Source organism: Lathamus discolor, chromosome 3 (assembly GCF_037157495.1).
Source record: "Lathamus discolor isolate bLatDis1 chromosome 3, bLatDis1.hap1, whole genome shotgun sequence".
In the NCBI taxonomy this organism is placed as follows: Eukaryota; Metazoa; Chordata; class Aves; order Psittaciformes; family Psittacidae; genus Lathamus; species Lathamus discolor.
In genome coordinates this window covers 136,420,078-136,438,768 of record NC_088886.1, presented here as the reverse complement: position 1 = coordinate 136,438,768, position 18,691 = coordinate 136,420,078, and the positions used below count along the sequence as shown (strand labels likewise).

General features: G+C 49.6%; 1 protein-coding gene across 2 annotated transcripts in view; it reads right to left on the bottom strand.

Annotated features, from left to right (window-relative positions):
• The window catches only part of HPSE2 (heparanase 2 (inactive)), a 111,719-nt gene that overhangs the window by 17,667 nt on the left and 75,361 nt on the right, over positions 1 to 18,691 (bottom strand). For both annotated transcript variants that reach the window (XM_065672025.1, XM_065672027.1), the window contains 2 exons: positions 9,043 to 9,090; positions 846 to 939 (listed from right to left, as the gene is read on the bottom strand). In XM_065672025.1, the coding sequence (XP_065528097.1) occupies positions 846 to 939; positions 9,043 to 9,090 (142 nt within the window). The remainder of the gene's footprint in view (positions 1 to 845; positions 940 to 9,042; positions 9,091 to 18,691) is intronic.

Here is an 18,691-nt window from a genome sequence, read left to right as displayed (position 1 = left end):
GAGTGTTCCTTATTTCTTCAGGGACTGACAACTGAGCAGGCTAGTCACAGCCCTGGCCCCATATCAGCCACACTGGGGGGACCCTGCAAAGCTCCATCACCTACCCAGTTATTAGAGGTGCAAGTTCATTCCCCTGGCCAGTGGGGAGAGGAGCTTGCTGCAGGCTGCGCTAGCCAGGCAGGGCCATGGGCTCTGACACTGCACGCCAGCACAGCTGGGTTTTATAAGACAGTCAAAACAGGATCATGAGGGGAAACAAAAATACAGTTGTTTATAATGACCGTCATTCTCCACTGGTGAAAACCACCCTGGAAATGCAACTGTCACAACTTTGCAAGCAGCATTTTCACGCACTGTGAGCAAGGGGGGCAAGATACTGCAGTAGGAGCTCCCTGCCAAGCAGGCACGTGCTCGGGGTGGTTTGGTACTGCCTTGCTGCTCCCTCTTCTCCTTGTCCTTGTGAGTAAGTTTTAGAGAATACCCATGATATATGCTGCTCCCTTCAGGAACAGACGGATGGGAGACTCAAGCCAGTCAGCTGCTTTAGAAAGGCTTTGCATGGCAGTGCCTGCCCCTGCCCCATGCATCCAGCCCGCATCCCCGCATGCCACGCTGCAGCCTGTGACTGCTTCCCTCCTTCGCTGGCATGCATCCCACCCCAGGCCAGGCATCGTGCTGCCTGGTCTTTCCTTCCATCCCCTGAATGAGGGCTCACTGCGTTGAGGCTGGAACGCAGCTCCCCTGGGAGCACACTGATGCTGAGGCTGGAGCCCTGGCCTCAAGCTGTGCCAAGGCTGGGCACACGGTGCCCTTTTGCCCCTTACAGACCCTTTGCACTCACGCACTTTCTGTATTTTCCTGATCTGGTCAGACAGTGTGTCCAACAGGCGCGTTTTCAGGAAGTCCGTCACTTTGGCCACTCGGCCATCAATGTAGTAACTGGAAGGAAAACAAGAACACAAGGATCAGAGAGCTGGGAATAGCTCTGCCCCAAGAAACGTCCTCCCCTCCTGCTGCTGCCCCATGCCAAGAGGCTTCCTCTGCCCTGGGGCAGTCCCTGCTTGCAGACTGCCCTGGCTCTCTGGCTGTGCCTGTGTCTGGCAAATGCATTCAGTCTCCAAACAGAGTGTGAGGTGGATGCTTCCTGAACACTGAGCATCCTGCACTGCAGAAACCATGGGAGGTTTAGCACTTTCTTAACTACTGCTGGTGAAATGCTGGGACCAGAATGCCAAAGGCTGGGAGCACCCAACCCACAAAGGTTTTGCAGCACCCTCTGCACAGATCTCATGCAGAACCCACGGAAAGAGGCCCTCCAGCACAATGTCTGTGATAGTAACGCCTGGGGTCCACAACCAGGGAGATGTTGGGAGATCTTCCACTCACCTGGCTCATCCCATCTGAACCCATCCCCTGGGTCACCCCAGGATAATTGCATTTCCCTGGGCCCAGGATGATTGCTACTGGAGAACAGAGGGGAGAAAGGTCCTGAGAAGCAAATTCCCTCTGAAACACACTAGAAATTGCAACACCCAGGAGGGGATGAGAGACGCTGCCTGTGCTCCCAGCCATAGGAATAACTGCATTGCCATGGGACATTCTCTATTCAATGGCTGGTCTGCAGGGGGGACTGTACAGGGCCTCTACTGGTCCAGAGTTGCCAGAGCCAGGACCGTTCATGAACATCCTGCTGCAGTAATAACACTCCAGCCCTGATGGTGTTTCTGACAAAGGATTAGCCACCGTGGAGTGCAAAGGCTGAGGACCTGTAGCATCAGAGTGAGCGCTCCTCCCAGCATCCCTGCACACCTGCACCTTCCTTGCATGATCTTCCACCAAATCCACAGCTGATTTCCTACTTAAGAAATGCTGTGGCTGTTACCTGCATGGCAAGTCCTGCTCTTACAGGAATCCCTTCTTCTCTGGGAATGTCAAGGTGTGTTTCCCATACAGACACTGATTCCTGTTATCCATGTGCTTGCTTTTATAAAACACAGTCATAGTGCTGCCAATCATGATGTGAATCATCTGTCTCTAGGTGTGGGAAGAAGGCTCTGAAATGCCTCAATACTGGCTCCTGCTCAGGACATAAGGAGAAGCAGTCTGCCCTGGGGTGCAAACACCCTGTGGCTGGAGGCAATCCCAGCTAGCTCCTCCTGAGGAAGAGTCTGAGGCTCAGCCATTGCCTCCCATCCCTCACTGGAGCCATGTTCACTTGGCTTCTCTCCCTCCACAGACTTCAGTGCAGCCATGGGTTCTGGGATGGATAACAGGATGATGGCCTGGGGTCTGAAGAAAGGTGGATTCACCTATGGATTTCTCCATAACTTCTATCCTCTCCGTACCAGACAGCTGCTGTAGCAGCTGCAGTGGCTGCTTCACTTGGGTGCTAGAATGCAGGGGCATCCCCAAAGGAAGCTGTGAGCTAACTCAGCCTCAGCTGGAGCACTTGCCACGTGTACAGCATACATGAGTGCCCAGTGAGGGTTTTTGTGTCTCACTGCTCCAGGTAACAGAGTAAATGCACTTGAAACTCTGCAGAGCTGTGGTGAAGGAGGAACAGTGCCAGCACAAGCTGTCCCAGAACAGAAATGTATTACAGGCTCAACTTGCAAATGCATTACATGAGAAGAATCTCCTCTGGCAGCCCCCCCTCCAGCATGCGGTCCCGGCTGCATCCCCAGCAAAGCAGGGGATCATGCCAGTCACATCCTGGTTCCGTTCCAATGGTGTGTAACCCAGGGAAGGAGGCAAGAGGCATTTCTGTATGTCCATGATGACTGGAAGGTGCTAAGGGCAGAGATTATCTCCAGGGGGGCACTTAGGAAGTGTTCAAAGTTGTTCCAATCACTTACACGCTATCAAACCACTGGATGCCGGGAGGAGAGCAGATCTGTAAGCAGCAGGCAGTGGTGGGGTTTACAAAGATTACTTTTTAAGGCAAAATTACAAAGGAATGGACTCTGGGGATGGCAGATGTTTGGATTTTAGCACAGCACTTAAGAGCTGAACAGAAATGAATTTTTCAGACTGCTGTGGACGAAAAACCCCATCACCTGGGCCAAAAACTGGCGGAAAGGCCATAAAAAACAAGGTTGCACTGACTGGGAAAAGATGGAGTTAGAGAGACCTCAGAATAAACCTCTTGGAGAGCAGAAGGAGGCTTGTACCTCCTCATCCTCTCATTCAAGCACAAAGTGTGCTTTAACCTACAGCTGCCAAGGGAGAGGAACATCTCTCCAGAGAAGCCTCAGAGGAGCTTCTGTCTCCCAGGGATTGCATGGAAGAGGCAATGGAATGTGCTGCTGTGCTGAGCACAGCTGAGACCCTGCAGGGAAGAGAATTGCCTTGGGACAGTGCCACGGTCATGGGTTTTTGACACCTTTGTTAACAAGCCAGAGAAATGGGGACTGGTGGGGGGAAGAAAGGCAGAAGTAAACTGGCTACAGTGTCAGGAGATCTTGTTGGTGGCACGTCTCCTGGGGTGGTGAGGAGCGGAGCGCCTCGGCTTCGGGTATTTGAGCAGAGCTTGAAGACAATTATGAGGTCCTGTGAGATGAGAAAGGATCTCATGCAGATCTGCCTAGGAGGTACTCGGACACCAGCTAGTACTTTCAACCACCCCAGACTGGGAAAGAGTGACAATGGCACCCGCTGCACAAGGCTTGCGAGGCAGAGAGGCACTGAGGGCTTTGCTGGTACCAGGCTACTCAGGAACGGGTGAGCCATTTCCAGCTATAGGCTTTGTCACTGAGAGGAGAGCTCTTGTTCTTGAGAGCTTTAACTGTCAGTGAAGACAGTATAGAAATCTGCAAAATGTAAACAACCGACAGGCCTTTAAAGCAGGAGAAGCGCTCATTAGGCGTGGATTATTCCCTGGAGCAACGGCTGCAGCTTTGCTGATATTTGCAGTGACTCAGTGCACTTGACTTGAAAAAAACCCTGAACTCTCCAACCTCCAGAAAAGCCAGCAGCAGCTGCAGAGAGCTCCAGCGCTGACAGCACCTCCCCAGGCAGCAGCACAGTGCACAGGCAGCAGGGCTGAGCCAGCCCCGGGGGCTGCAGCATCCACATCCTCCTCTCCTGGTGCTCTGCCAAGTGCCAGAGGAGGGGACAGACCCTCCCCAGGGTCTCTGGCAGCCGTGACTCAGCAGAGGACGTGTAGCTCATGGAGCAGGTTTTTGTCTCCAGCACAGGCTGGCAGATCTTCCAGTGGGCTCTGCGTATGTATGATGCAGCACCAGAGCTGGTCCCAAAGCCTAGGAGATATCAGCATGCCCACCATGGGCGCAGACCATGCTGTTTCTCATAATATAGGAGAGAATAGATATAGGCAATTACATGCAGCACTGACTCATTGTGACCCCCAGTTTGATGCCATTATCTCTGGAGACAGACAATCTGCAGGGACATGAAAAGAGCCAGCCAAGGAAAAGAGGGAGCTAGCAACTAAATCCTAGATGAGACATACATCTCAGAGGAAAGGCCATATACAGCCAATATGTGTGCCCTAGTGTACTATACAAAGCTGAGACCAGCTCTCCCCCTTCTGTTTAATTTACCCCATTTCTAAAAAGCCCGTTTATATATGCCCTAGAAGCCCAGAATGGGACCAGTGCACTTTGCAAAAGAGGTGTGACTGTATCGCTCTGGAGGCTGCCAAACCAGAGCACGGTGCACGGAAAGACTCAGCCAAGGGCTGGGAAGGGATTCATGCCAGTGCTAGGAATTCCTGGCCCCTGTTCCTGGCTGGAAGTGTAGCATAAGGCTCAAGGCACAAAGACAAGAGCTGGGAGCAGTACTGAGGCAGAGCTGAGCACAGCTGCCAGTCAGAAATGCCCTTGCTCTTTGGCAGGCAGCAAGGCCAGGGTGTACACAGCTCCCAGAGAAGGACAGCGCCAGGCACCAAGGTACTTAGGCAAACCTGGGCCAGCTACACATCTCTATCCTGTCAGCTCCAGGTCCTGTTCTGCTTTTAAAATGGTTTTCTGGAAAGATTCACAGTTTGCTGCATGGGACCACGAGCATCATCCCATGTTTAATGAAGGCACTGGATCCTGGGCAGCTGGTTTCATTTACCTCCTTTTTCATTTTAAAGAGAAACCTTTGCCCCTATTATCTGACCTCTTCTTCTGTTGCAGTTAATTACATTAAAGCCCACTTCCCAAAGCTCAGGAATTTCCGGATCTACTTTGTTGCCTGCTGCTATGGGGAGAGTCTGCTAGGAATTAGGGCACTCGCCTGTCAGAGACACCGAGCGGGGCACATCTCTGCTGACACCGTGACACCCGCTGCTACCACAGCTGTGAAACCCAGACACCTCTGCTGACAGAGGAGGCCCCTGTCCTTGAGCATCCTCCCGAGGAGAGGGCAGAGCCCAGGTCTGCAGCAGAGGACACAGGGCAGCCCCCTGCTACCCTGGGAAGGATGTGACCTGCCTCGCAGGTAAAGACCTGTGGGCATGGGGGAGAGGTGCTGCCCACCTCCAGTCAACTAACAAAGACACTGATAAAGAAGAATGACTGGGGGATGCTCTCTGGCTCTAAAGGCACAATTCACACTCATGACTTTTTCTGCCCCCGAACAAGGTGTCTGTCTGTCCCTCTGGTGTGAACCATCTCCGGCCCATGCCATCTCCCCACCCATGCCCTGGCATCGCCTGGGACCATGCTGGTGGTCAGGGCCATCATGCTACCTGAGACTGTGTCCTCCATCGGACAGTGCAGAGGACAGCAAGTCAGTGGGCAAAGTAGTGCCCTGGGCAGGTTTATTTAGAGGTGGAGATGGGCCAGTGATTCCTTCATGCAGCCCCTTCCTCCAGGCACAGCCTGAAGATACTGTGCTCTGAGCACTCACAGCAGGCTCATGCAAGCCCAAATATATATCCTTGCTATATACAGCAGTGTGTGCATGCATGCTGGGCAACTGCTCCCCCAGCAGCTTTGGGAAATCTGCCACCTGCTATTGCCTCATGAGAATCTCCACCTGCACACTCAACATGTCAGAGCAAGAAGAGATGGCACCCAAACCCATTGTGGCAAAAGCATCTTAGGCAGTGTCTCACACAGATACACACGTGCTTGGTATCTGATTTGCCACATATGGCAAGTGCCTTTCCATCTTGGAAGGTAATGCGGCATTCTCCAAGGAGCACAGGGATAGATTTCCACTGGCTTTGAAGATGCAAACGTTTACTTTCCCCGAAAGTAATAGGGATTTGTGCTTCAGAGGCAGCATAGCATAAGGATTTGCCAGTTAAATATGTTGAAGTTGGAGTTGTGCATAAGATGGATGGATGTAGAACCAGCTGTACACACAGAGAGCATACCCCGGGGTGGAACTGGGCACGGCTGCCAGATTAAGCGGGCAATGAATCTTCACCATGTGTGAGGACAGCAGTGCCAAGCAGAGAGATGGCTGTGGTGAGGTTTCCGAGCAGTGGAAGCCTGTATTCAAAGGCTGAGTGGGTCTGCAATAGACTGAGCATTTGCTCATAACCAAAGGTAACAAACTAAATCATCGGGGAAACGCCAGAGCTCCCGGAGCCACTGTCGGTCCCACCTGCCACTCCCTCCTTTAGTGGAAATTCCCTGAGCTTTTGAAGCCATTCACACATCCCTTTCCAGCAACACATTACTGCTGAAGTGGGAGGCACGCGTGCTGAGTTACGTATGTCATGAAACCGTACTCAGAAAGCTGGCTGCTTATTCCCACCCAGTGTCACTTTTCTGTCAGATGTATTTCAGATACACTCTGTTTCCACACAGAGACCAGGGATCCCTGCGATGTATTCCCTGCTCAGTTCCCCGTCTGGATCGAGCACAGCTTTTTCAAAAGAATAACAGATTTGACAAATTTATAACCAATATCCCAGGAGAGCGTTAGGGTTTGGAACAGAATTATTCATACTTGAAGTTAGACAGCAGTTTAGTTTCCTGCTAATAATTTTCTTCTTGGATACAAAGGAACTTGTTTTGTTTTGTTTTGCTGTTTGGAGCAGAGGGATGAGACACTGTTTTGACGTATATTCATAAACAGTACAGAAGCCCAGCTTGGAGCTGTGGCCATTGCCAGTCCTCACAAATGTGTATGGGTGCAATCTCCAGAGCTGCAAACCTGGTCTGGGGGAGAAGCAGCTCCTACGCTGCAGTGGAAATGGATCAGCAAGCAGCATCTCAGCTCCACCAGCCCTCACCAGGAGCTGCATCTCCCACTCCCAGGCTGCTGCTTCAGGACGGCTGCTCGGCACCAGAGCCACCGAGCACTTTGCACTGATCATGTAAGGAAAGGTTCCAAAGCAGCCATGAGGGCAGGTTCCCTGCACACCAGATGAAACTCCACATCTGAAGCCTGGAAGTTTGTTCCTTCAACTTATCCAAGGGCTTTGGCCCAACGATCAAGCCCTGTTGCAGAAAGCAAATTCCTGGACTAAGTAAATGTGATCAGCACATCGTGTAATCATGAATAGCAAACTCCCAGCTGAGACATAGATCATCGTTGCACAGCGTGAGCCTGTAAGTAACACAAATCCTGCTCCAAATGCTATGCTACCCCACTGCCCGCACTGCAGGGAGCTGCTGCTGCCTGCTGGGAAGCCCTAGGAGCCAAACACCCAAGCATGCACAGTGAGGCAAGCTGAGCTTCCTGAGGAATGGGACTTGCTGGATATTGGTCTCCCTGAGCGATAACCCTCTCTGCGATACCAAGAGTTGCTTCTGCAGGAGGCTCCAAGGTTAACACACCAACAGACTGTGGGTGCGCTTGCAAGGAAACCTCATGTCCTAAACCACACCAGGCTGGTTTTAAGAGCAGGTCTCCAGCTGGGCTGTACCAGAGCTGTTACACTTCAGCAACCTGAGCTCCCCACAAAGTCATTGTGAAGGACCAGCTCGGGGAACAAGCCCTGTGGGCAGCACACACAAGCCCACTTGGACCTGAGAACCTGGCTCCCATGCTCAAAGCCAGTGTGCTGCATGGGAAGTATAACCCATGTCAGAGCAGATCCACCTTTTCTGGGAACAGTGCAGGGACTCACTGTGGGCTTTGCTCCAGTGAATGCCTGTCTCTGAAACATGTCCTGTGTGGCAGGAGAGAATCCTGACCGCCCCACAGACCCTTTATCTATCAATTTTGGTGGTCGATGCTGTGCTCGCACCCTGCCTTTGCACTAGCTCCCACTGCAGAGATCCACAGCCTGCTGGGGACCCTGCCTCTGGCCACAGTGTGCAAAGGAGGAAGAAGATGGTTACGGATTTTTTCCTTTTCCTCCACTTTCGGTGCTTGTCACACTCAATGTTAGAGCTCAGAGCTTGCTTTGCTCTTCCAAACTGCAGCACAAGTAGGAACCAGTGGGAAAATCAGGTATCAGCATCTCTCTGGCAGCCCCAGCTGGGCCTGGCTCTTGAATGCTCACCACCCTGTCAATGGTGACGTCTGCTCCTGGGGCTCCGTCTGCAGTATAAGGCAGCGGTGTGTCTACAGGCATCCCAGACCTTTACAAAACAGAGTGGCGACTGAGGCATTATGCATTTACCATTGGACTAAGCTGCCTCTCCCTCCTCTGGCCCATACCAGTTAAGCTTCACACCATCGGTCTTGGAAAGACATGGGGTGGAGATTGGGGTGAAAGGAAAAGGGCTTTCAGACAGTCACATACATCTGTCAGATACGGCTTTTGCTTCCCTATCATCTCCATCCCAGCCACCACCAGAGCTGCCTGTCTCCCCAGCTGCACTTGGCGGTGCAGTGTAGGTCTTTCTTTCCAGCAATCAGAAAGGCCAGGCATGCAGGCAGTGGTAATTTTAGCCTCTGTCTCAGCTGCAGTGGTAAAAGTTAATACATCCCCTCCCGTATTTGTTCCAAGAGGCTCCAGAAGGAGGGGCAGAGCCTCTTCCACCTATTTAAATGGAGCAGGAGGACAGAGGAGGTGGCAGTCACACATCTGCCCCTTTCATACCCAGAGAGCACATCAGCTCTGCTCCCAGCATCGTCTGATCACTGCAATTAGTGTTGGAAAAAGTAGAAGGAATGGTGAATACCTACTGTTGCCAGGTAACAGCATCCACCGTGCTGCCAGCCACTTTCATGAACCTGTAGGAAAGAGAGGAAGAAACCATATGAACCCAATGTAGTCACAGGGGATGTCCTAAAACAACCAATGTGCATCCTACATCACAGGATTACAAAGGTGGTCACCTCACTCACAGACCCTTTCTAATGAAATCTTCTCAATCTTTAATGGAGGGGATAAATTATACTTAAAACAAATGCTTGTAGCAAGGACAGCTGAGAATAATGGAGTGAAACCCAACTGGCAGCAGAGCTCTGAGCATCATTTTGGGGTAGGCAGGGAAAGCTTTTGAAGCACAACAGCATTTCAGGAACAAGATCTTGGGGTATGTACTTAGTTCTATGGCTGCAACAGTTCTCAATTGTGATTTATTTCAAGTGTCCATCTTAAAAGAAGACTTTTCTTCAGCCAACACGTATTTAAACTCTGGAAATCCTTGACTGATTCAAGCAAGGACTGGAAAAATGGAAGAAAATGGAAATAAAACCCAGCAAAGCTTTTGGACGCAAAGATGCCACCTCCAGCTCAGGAAGCCCTTGGGCATTGGAAGATGAGACAAAAGGCTGGACAAATACTGCTATGGGCTTCCCTTTTTTAATGCTCTTGCTTTAGCATTGGCTGTCAGCAAGCTGATGGGATTCTGCCTGGGTTCACTTCTGGTTTGTCCCATTCCTATGACTAACCACAGCACTTCCATGCACAAGGTTACAGTGAGTTATAGGTATGTATTAGTCTCCTGACGGCTTGTGACCCAGCTATCTTAAAGAAAATACACCTCTTCCAGACAGCTCCTGTTTGAGTCAGACTTGAGGCTACACAGATGTATCTGCTCACACTGCCAATGCCAAAGTCAAAGCAATTCCTAATCTTGGGAACCATATACAATCACTGCAGGAGCCTCTAGCACAGCCTTGTTGCCATCCAAGATGGCCTAAACTGCATCTTGGAAAATTGCAGCTCCCAAGAGGAAGCCCAAGCAGTTACTGCATACTTACGCTTAAGGGCACAGATACGGAAACACATAAAGGCACACACCAGCTGGACAGGCACACTTTTCTGTTTAGTACCATAACGTGCACTGTGTAGCTGATGCTTTTTGGAAGTGATAATACATGCACGCACAGGAGACAGTGGCTTGAGCAAGTGAATGTGATGAGAAAGAAACTGGTGCTGTATTGTTTCAGACTGCTCTTTGATGAACAGGGCTCCCAGGGACACAGCAGGAATCACCCAGCTGTCCTGACTGCACTGGGACATAGGAACGAGTGGTGCTGAGTCCTCTGACCCCAAGTCCCCCATGACAGCCCCATGACTGAGGGTGGGGAAGAAAAGGGGTGTCTGTGAGGAGAGATGAGACCTTTATCAGGCTAGTTGTCATGGCAGGGATATGCAGTAAGCTTTTCCAGCCACGAGCCTCTAATAAGGTCTGAAACAAGAGCAGGAAACGTGGGACTAAATATAGCTCGGAAACAATCATTCTGACTTTAAATTAATGACAATGGTCAATTATAAACTGGGACAAAAGGGCAGCTGGACCCTGTGGAGCATAAGAGGACACTGGCAAAAGCAGCAGTAATAAATCCCTGCAGACAGAGAGGGAAGAGATGCAATTAGAAATGGAAAAAACAATAATATGCTGTACAACTTCCTAGCTCTGATGCACCCCTGATTCTACTGCCTGGCAGTGCTGTGAGCTTCAGTTCCCAGGCTTGCCTTTCAGAAATGGGTTTTTATCTCTCCTGAGGGTCAGGCCCAGGAGACCAGCACCAGGGAGGTGGTTTGGGGATGGCCGTTCCCCTGGTGAGCAGGCTGAAGAGACCGACCCCAGTGCAGCCAAAGGGAGAGCTCCCCACCGCTCACACCGGTCAGCAGGCGAAAAGGGGATTTTGCAAATATCGCTATGGAGAGGCTGCTGCTCTATAACATTAAGGGTGCAGAAATATGCCACAAGGACAAAAAAAAAAAACGCCAGCTCCCAGGTTTAAAATGCTCGGTACATGGATTTATGCCTAAAATGAAGGGTAAAAAGTGAACTAAACTGAAATTATGAACACAATCTATACTGGGTTTGAAGATCAATATATTGCAATTGAGTTTGAAGATTAGCCCAGATTGCTTTCGAACCTCTAATTCTTTATGTTCTGGCTGCAAACTAAACCATCTCAGGCTTTACTAAATCACCTCTTCAGACTCAGCTTGGCATTCTCCACTCACAGTCCAAAGCCATGAGCAGACTGAGCTTGGAGAAGGAAGCTCTCCAGTTCTCCTCACCAGTTCCACAGTGCCTACAAACCTGCTGCAAGCACACCCGCTACAGCAATTTCTGAGCAGGGACTGCAAGCAAAGCGAACCCTTGGTATAACTCCAGCATCCCTGGAGCAGCCGAAGCAGGACATCCATCATCTCCATCTCTCAAGGAAGTTATTAATTGGCATGTTACAAAAAAACTCTGAGAAAATTTTGTTCTAGGACACAGGCGTCGCTTGGGCAGACCACAAGCAGGACAGAAAAGGCCTTGGCTTGCTTTAGTGTTCTTCTTCTGTCTGCATAAGAGCAAAATAAACCAGTTCTGGTCATTTTAAAATTTTAACTTAAAATATCTAGGCCAAATTTTACTTTCTGTCTGTTTTTCTTTTTTCCTTTTTCTTTTCTTTTCTTTTCTTTTCTTTTCTTTTCTTTTCTTTTCTTTTCTTTTCTTTTCTTTTCTTTTCTTTTCTTTTCTTTTCTTTTCTTTTCTTTTCTTTTCTTTTCTTTTCTTTTCTTTTTCTTTTTTCTTTTTTCTTTCTTTTTCCCTTCCTCCCTCCCTCCCTCCCTCCCTTCCTTCTTTTCCTTTCTTTCCTTTCTTTCTTTTTTCTTTCTTTCTCTTTCTTTCCTTTCTTTCTTTTTTTCTTTCTTTCTCTTTCTTTCTTTCTCTCTCTTTCTTTTTCCTTCTTTCTTTCTTTCTTTCTTTCTTTCTTTCTTTCTTTCTTTCTTTCTTTCTTTCTTTCTTTCTTTCTTTCTTTCTTTCTTTCTTTCTTTCTTTCTTTCTTTCTTTCTTTCTTTCTTTCTTTCTTTCTTTCTTTCCTTCCTTCCTTCCTTCCTTCCTTCCTTCCTTCCTTCCTTCCTTCCTTCCTTCCTTCCTTCCTTCCTTCCTTCCTTCCTTCCTTCCTTCCTTCCTTCCTTCCTTCCTTCCTTCCTTCCTTCTTTCTTTCTTTCTTTTCTTTCTTTCTTTCTTTCCTCTCTCTCTTTCTCTCTTTCTCTCTTTCTCTCTCTCTCTTTCTCCCTTTCTCCCTTCCCTCCCTCCCTCTCTCCTTCCCTCCTTCCTTCCTTTCTTTTTCCTTTTCTTGAGATTTTTGCAGGATGAAGTTCAAAAGTTCCTGGTAAAACTTCAAGCCCTGCCTTAATGGTAAAGTTGTGCCAGGAGCACCATAGATAATTGGCCTGTATCCTCCAAAGGGAACCCGGAGCAGCTCAATAGCCAACAAGTGGTACTGCATGAACAAAAGATGAAAGCCCAGTGCAGGTGAGCATGCAGTGATGCGCAGGTATCTGAATATCCTCAGTCTAGGAATACAGATGCTACTAATCCCCTTTATTCCTGTAACACCTGTGGTGCTCAAACCACAGGTTTCAAGGCCAGTGGAGATCCATACAGTCCTGATGACCAGCACTGGCATGTTTTTGTCTGGGATTTCCTGGACTGCGTGGTGTCCATGTGCGCAGTGTGGTGCAGGTAGAGCAAAACAGATGCTTCCAGGAGGGCTCAGATCCCTGCACATGTGCTGCACAGATGGGCTGGGGCAGTAAATCTGCCATTTTCCTACCCTTTGGGCTTTCTCTGACCAATGTGTAGCAAATCCCCCCACAGGATCAGTGGGACAAGCTGAGCCCCTGCTGTGCAGTCGATGTGGGCAACTACTATAGTGATGCCCCATAATTCAGATGGGTGGCAGCCTGTGGGGTATCCCTGGCTGGACTTCCACACATCAGAAACCTGGGCAAAGGCAAAAGTCCTCAAGATCTGCTGGGGACCATCTCTAGGCAGGAAAGCAGAACACATCAGAGGCGCATGGAGGAGCAGGAACCTCAGGCTGGGAGTTTGTAATACTGAGGATGAGATATGATTACCCTTATGATGAGGATGATTACCCTTACAGCTCCCGGTGTGCCAGCATCCCATGCCAGCATTACTACATGTGGGGCCCTGTACTGAGCTAGAACTGAGGCTCAAGCTTGTTTTTAAATAAGCACTGAGAAAGACATAATTTAACATTGCCTGGTCACCCAAACAGTTCACAGCTCTGTCCCAGAAATGGTAACGCTAGCACAAGGTGCGACAGCACCCTACGGGTCGGGAACAAGCTGTGGGAGAGCGGGTCAGGAGAGCTGCAATACCACGAGATGTTATTGACACCAAAAATCTATACTGGAAACCGTGGCTCAAATTTGACCTCTCCCTCAGCATCTCTTATAGCCGCAGCTTTCACTTGAGTGTGGGCATGTCTGAAATAAATCTCCTGATTCAATACTTGCCAGTCATGCAGCACCTACTGTAACCTGAAACAAATTGCTCCCATGGTTAATTAGCCTCCAAGTATGTTATTTCTCATCCGAATGTGTCTGGCTTCAGCTTCCAGCCACTGGAACTTCCTAGGCTTACTCCAGGTACATTAAAGAGCCATCTGCATTAGGAAATCTCTTTCCCATGCATGTAATGGCAGATTGTCATCCTTGGAATAATACTAGAATTTGGATCATGTAACAAAGCATGCAGATGCACAAGGAGACAAGTTACCATTGCACGGGCTCCCAGGGGGTTGATCATCATCAGCTGACTCCTGGGTGCTGGACTTCAAAAACAAGGATTATTTAATCTGCATTCCCTGGAGTACTACAAAACCAAAGGGACCTTCCTAAGCCCCAAATGCAGCAGTGGTCTGCCCGTGGTGCCACGGTAGATCCCCAGAGCTGGATGGCAGATTTCTGCCCTTTGAGCTAGCAGTGGCGGGTAAAAATCGGTTCATCTCATGTCTGAATTGGTTGGTGAGGGGGAACTAAAGCACAGGCTTCAGTTACTAACTTCTTCAGGTTCCAGTAGGACAATCAAATACCTGCAGCAGCAGAGACTAGTACCCGACCCAACTCATGCTGCCTGCTGCAAAGACCTTGACCTGCAGTGCCAGATTTCAGACAGGGATTTCGTTCTGGGGAGCAGAGCCTGGTGGGGACTGCGTATAAACTCACAGCTATAGTGTATTCTCTTCCTGTTCAGCATCACCTTTCTGCAACCAACCAGGGCTGCACAAGCCTTCTAGCAAAGAACCCTAACTATTCTATGATTGCATGTTCCAGACTGCCCAACCTTGGTAATAAGCACTTCAGGAGCCCTCCTGGTTCTATTGCATCTTTCTGATGTACTTATACAGTGGCATAATCTCATCTATGTCTTTTCCTGCTCGTTTTGTTCTTCCTACACAGGTGACTATGATTTTGGCATTTCAGCTATCCAGATCAAATTCCAGCAACAACTTCCTTAACTTTTTCCTCCTGAGAGAGCAATAGCTAAATCTTTTGCTTATACCTCAGATCCTTGACCCTGCTTATAACCAACCACAGAACGCCTCATCACATCCTTCACACCTCATTTCAATGTATTTATGAATGGATTCACTCATAAGTTTGATGCTACCAGAGCTTGAGTTCATGCTGCAGTGACCTGCTCCTCCCTTTGTATCATTAGTTTAATGTTGCTTGTCTTGTGGCTTGATTTTCTGCGCAGAATTCGTGCTCTGGACCTATTCAGTGTCCCAGTACAGTCTGCCCTCCAGCCTTGGGGTAGCTTGCGTAAGGGTGAAGTTTCTGGCTCTGCTGACTGAGATTTACTCACCTCTGCAGCATCACTAAAGAGCATTAGACTGATACAGCAAGGAGATACAGCAAGGATGTACTTTTCAAAGGAAGTGGAAAAACCAAAACAGAGCTAAAATTGCAGTGCTTACAAGTCCCTTTGTTGAATGGGGCCGAAGTCCTTGTCAGCAGGCGGACCGGACAAGTACCACGTATCTTCCTGAAACCCATCCAGAGACCTTCCCTCTGCTGGATAACACCTGCTCCAGCCTACCCTTGTTTCTCTTCCCTACTTGAATTTAACCAAACAAGCTCTGTCTACACACTGTTACTCCAGAGCAAGTCCTGGATAAAAAGCAGTGCCTGGACTGACAGATGTGTGCTGCTTGACAGCCACAATCCTCTTTATGGACACAAGGCATGAGCAGTCATCAAGAAAATACTACCAAAGACTCTCCCGTTTTTAGCATCTTGATTTTGCTTAGCCCTCTGGTTGTGTTGAACCCCAGGTGTACAGCCTGTGCCATTCCATGAGCTATAAGCTAACACCTCTCTACACATACGTAGCAAGTCAGAAACCTGGGCTTGGGCTTGATTTATGGATGCAGGGAACAGGGCTGAGGATTGCAACGGGTTTTAGCCTGACCTCTACCTGGGCTGCCCACAGATAACCAAGACACCACCTCCATGGGCCCTCCTGACCCTGCCGTGTCTGCAGCTGGCAGGGAGGAAGGACTTCACCAGCACTGAAAATCATGCTTCCTCCGCTGTATGCGCTCCTGTCAGAGGTCACTGTGGAATGACACCATCACCAAAAGAAGCCAGTGACCCACATGGGTGTTAACACCCCACAGGTACTACAAACCAGGGGTAGGAGGTAGCAAAATCATGAAGGACGAGAAAATCTTTTGCCTTGCGGTGAGGAATGGCACGTGGGAGCTAACCTCGCTTGCTGCTGCCACCTGACCAGAGGCGCAGTGGTGACAGCAGTGGTAAGAACAGGCCAAGGAGGCTGGGAAGAGAGCAGACAGACACCCAAGGAGGCAGCAGGTCTGGTGGCTCTGAGAGCTGGGGGGATAAGGATGTAGGGAAATGCTATAGCTCCGCACAAGGAAGATATTCCCTTCTCTGGTGACTTCAAGCAGGCTCAGGAACCAAAGTAGCCACCAAGCATCAACAACAGCCAGCCTAGCATGGACACACGTGCATTCCAGCCCTTATCCTCCTGCCACTGCTGCTCCTGCTGTGGTCGAGTTAACACTCCAATGCTTGTTAGTGGCCAGTGGCAAAAACTGGCAACACCAGCTGAGGGAAAACAGGTCATGAGCACACCCAGCCAAATCTGCCCAGACATGCTGGTTTAAGTTTTGTGGCAAATGTTCCGAGCTTTAACACGTTAGCATCTCTTCTTCCTAATAGCTTTCCCTTGTGTTTCTTCCCTTCCAGCACTGAATGTGTGATTCATCCATGCATTAACCTTTGTGTCTGATTCCTGATCTGCTGTTAAAATCTATGTTAATTCCTTCAAATCTCACAATTTTTTCCCAAGCAAATCCCAAGCAGTTCTGGGATTCCTGTACCCACACAGACGCAGTAGGTAGCTAACATGGTCTGCTCTCCAACAGCTCAGGCTGCATGAATGCTCTAATTAACACCTCATCAAACTCAACTGGTGGTTGTGCCTGGAGAAATTCCCTGTTGCACCTGTGCATTCACAAGACACCATTCCTAGCCTCCGGCACAGCAGGTCCCGGCCACCAGAGCAATGCATCCCTGCAGAGCCTATCCTTACATTGTGTAGTGGTCCTGGTCCAGTCTCTAGGACTCGCCAGCCTGCAGTGACTGACACGCTCTGTGTATCTGAGCCATTGCACTGTGCAGGGTGGTACAAAAGCTCAGGAGCAACAACTCCGCAGTGAAAGGTGTGAAAAGCCCGTGCTGCTGTGTGTCAGGCAGGGCGCTCCTCCCCTCACCATATCGTACCTCCACCATCGGGCAGTGCTTAGGTTTCACCAGCACAGCCCAGTGTCACCTGCCTACGGACAGCCTGTGCGGTGGGACAGCGTGCATGCCATCTTACATGCTGCAAACCTCCAGGCTCCTGACCTGTGCTCGTCATCTAGCCTGTTTAGCACACCCCAGAGAAAGGTGGCATCCCAGGTTCAGCCTCACCATGTCCTGAAGGACAGGCCCAAGGACTGGGTCAGAACGGCCCTGAAGATGTCTGTCTCCCGTTACTGAGACAGAGCCTGGCACACAGCACAGGGCAATGTCCAATCCACGTTGACATTGTCGTTATTGCAGGACAAGGTTTAAACATAAAGAATGAGTTTAGCTTGCTTGATTGAGGTAACAGTTAAACAATAGACTACAATGTTTGGAACACACAGCATGAAACAGGAAAATGTAATTTTAGGTAATACTTCAATATGAGACTCTTCTCTGAGTGTTTCAGAACCCCAGATAACTCTAGAGGCTTTCCCCGGAGAACATCTAGTGCCAACTTCTGCTGCTGGAGATCATTCCTTGGGCCTCTCTGAGCTCCCCTCCCCACCAAAACCCACCTCTTCACTTTGTGTAACAGGGCACTGCTTGCCTGACAGACTAATCCACCCATCCTGTCTTCTGCTGTGGGGTGTTTCATATCTCCCCTCCAGCCCTACTTAACATTTGAGTCATAATCCTCTACTTGGCATATCCCTTCCTACCTGGTTGACTTCTGCTCTTCATCAGTTTTTTCTAAAATAAGAGGAAAACCCTGCCGGTTTCACATCATCAGGGCTGTTAACTGCACACAACGTATTCACTCTGGAGCCTTCGTCCTACTGTGAGCACTATGTAGACCACTTGTGGTGGTTTAGCAATGCAGACTGCAGGTTTGCCATTGACAGCACCTTCTTTCTCCTCTCTTCTGCTTGCCTACTGTGTGGGGCTCATTCAGATCTGAGAGGCATGTCCTGGCCGTGACAGCCTCAGGCACTTGCTGAGCCACATCCCGTTGAGCTCTCGGGATCACTAACTGAAAGTACTCAAGTGACCTCAGGGAGCTGCTGGGAATAAAGCTCATGCTGTCAAGCAGCTTAGGCATTGGGGTTTGTTTATTTCTCCTTTTGCAACTCCATTTCCTAATACTGCCAATGGGCGTTCAGCCTTTCTCCTTTGTGTAATCAGACTTGTTCCTCCTCTTTATGCCCTGCCTAGTAATATTTGGGTCTTTATGCGGAAATCCAAGCAGCTCTTTTCTCACAGGACCCCGTGGGCCATGTAGGCATGTGCTGCTCACCATGAGCTGCAGACACCAGGATTCAGAGTGCATGACATAAGCTTTCTCCATGGGAGAGAGAAGTCTCTTTAAGCGCCTCTGGACCAGTGTCACCCCAGCAGGCAGGAATGGCAGCAGAGAAGCAGAATATAGCTTAGAGAGCAGGCATGAAAGACTGGAGAGTCCCCACCACCCAATCCCCAGGACTGTTCAAACCCTAGCTCTTCCCTACCTCCCTTTTCATTCTAGATGGTGTTTCTGCCATCCTCTCCATCAGGTCATACAATACAGCCTCACTTCCGGGGCTGCTGTCAGTCACAGTGCAGCTCCAGCACTGCAGAGCTGCTGGACCACCCTGGCTGTGCAACCCGGCTCTTCCAACCCCTCTTCCCTGGGACCTGGCTGCGGCGCACCAAGGGCAAACACAGCAGTAGGACTTCCCTTTCTCTAAGAGCTTCTTGGCCCACATCCCTGTTGTTTTCCTTACTCAGCCCACTCCTCCCAGCGCTAATGGATTTCCTGCTGATCAAGGC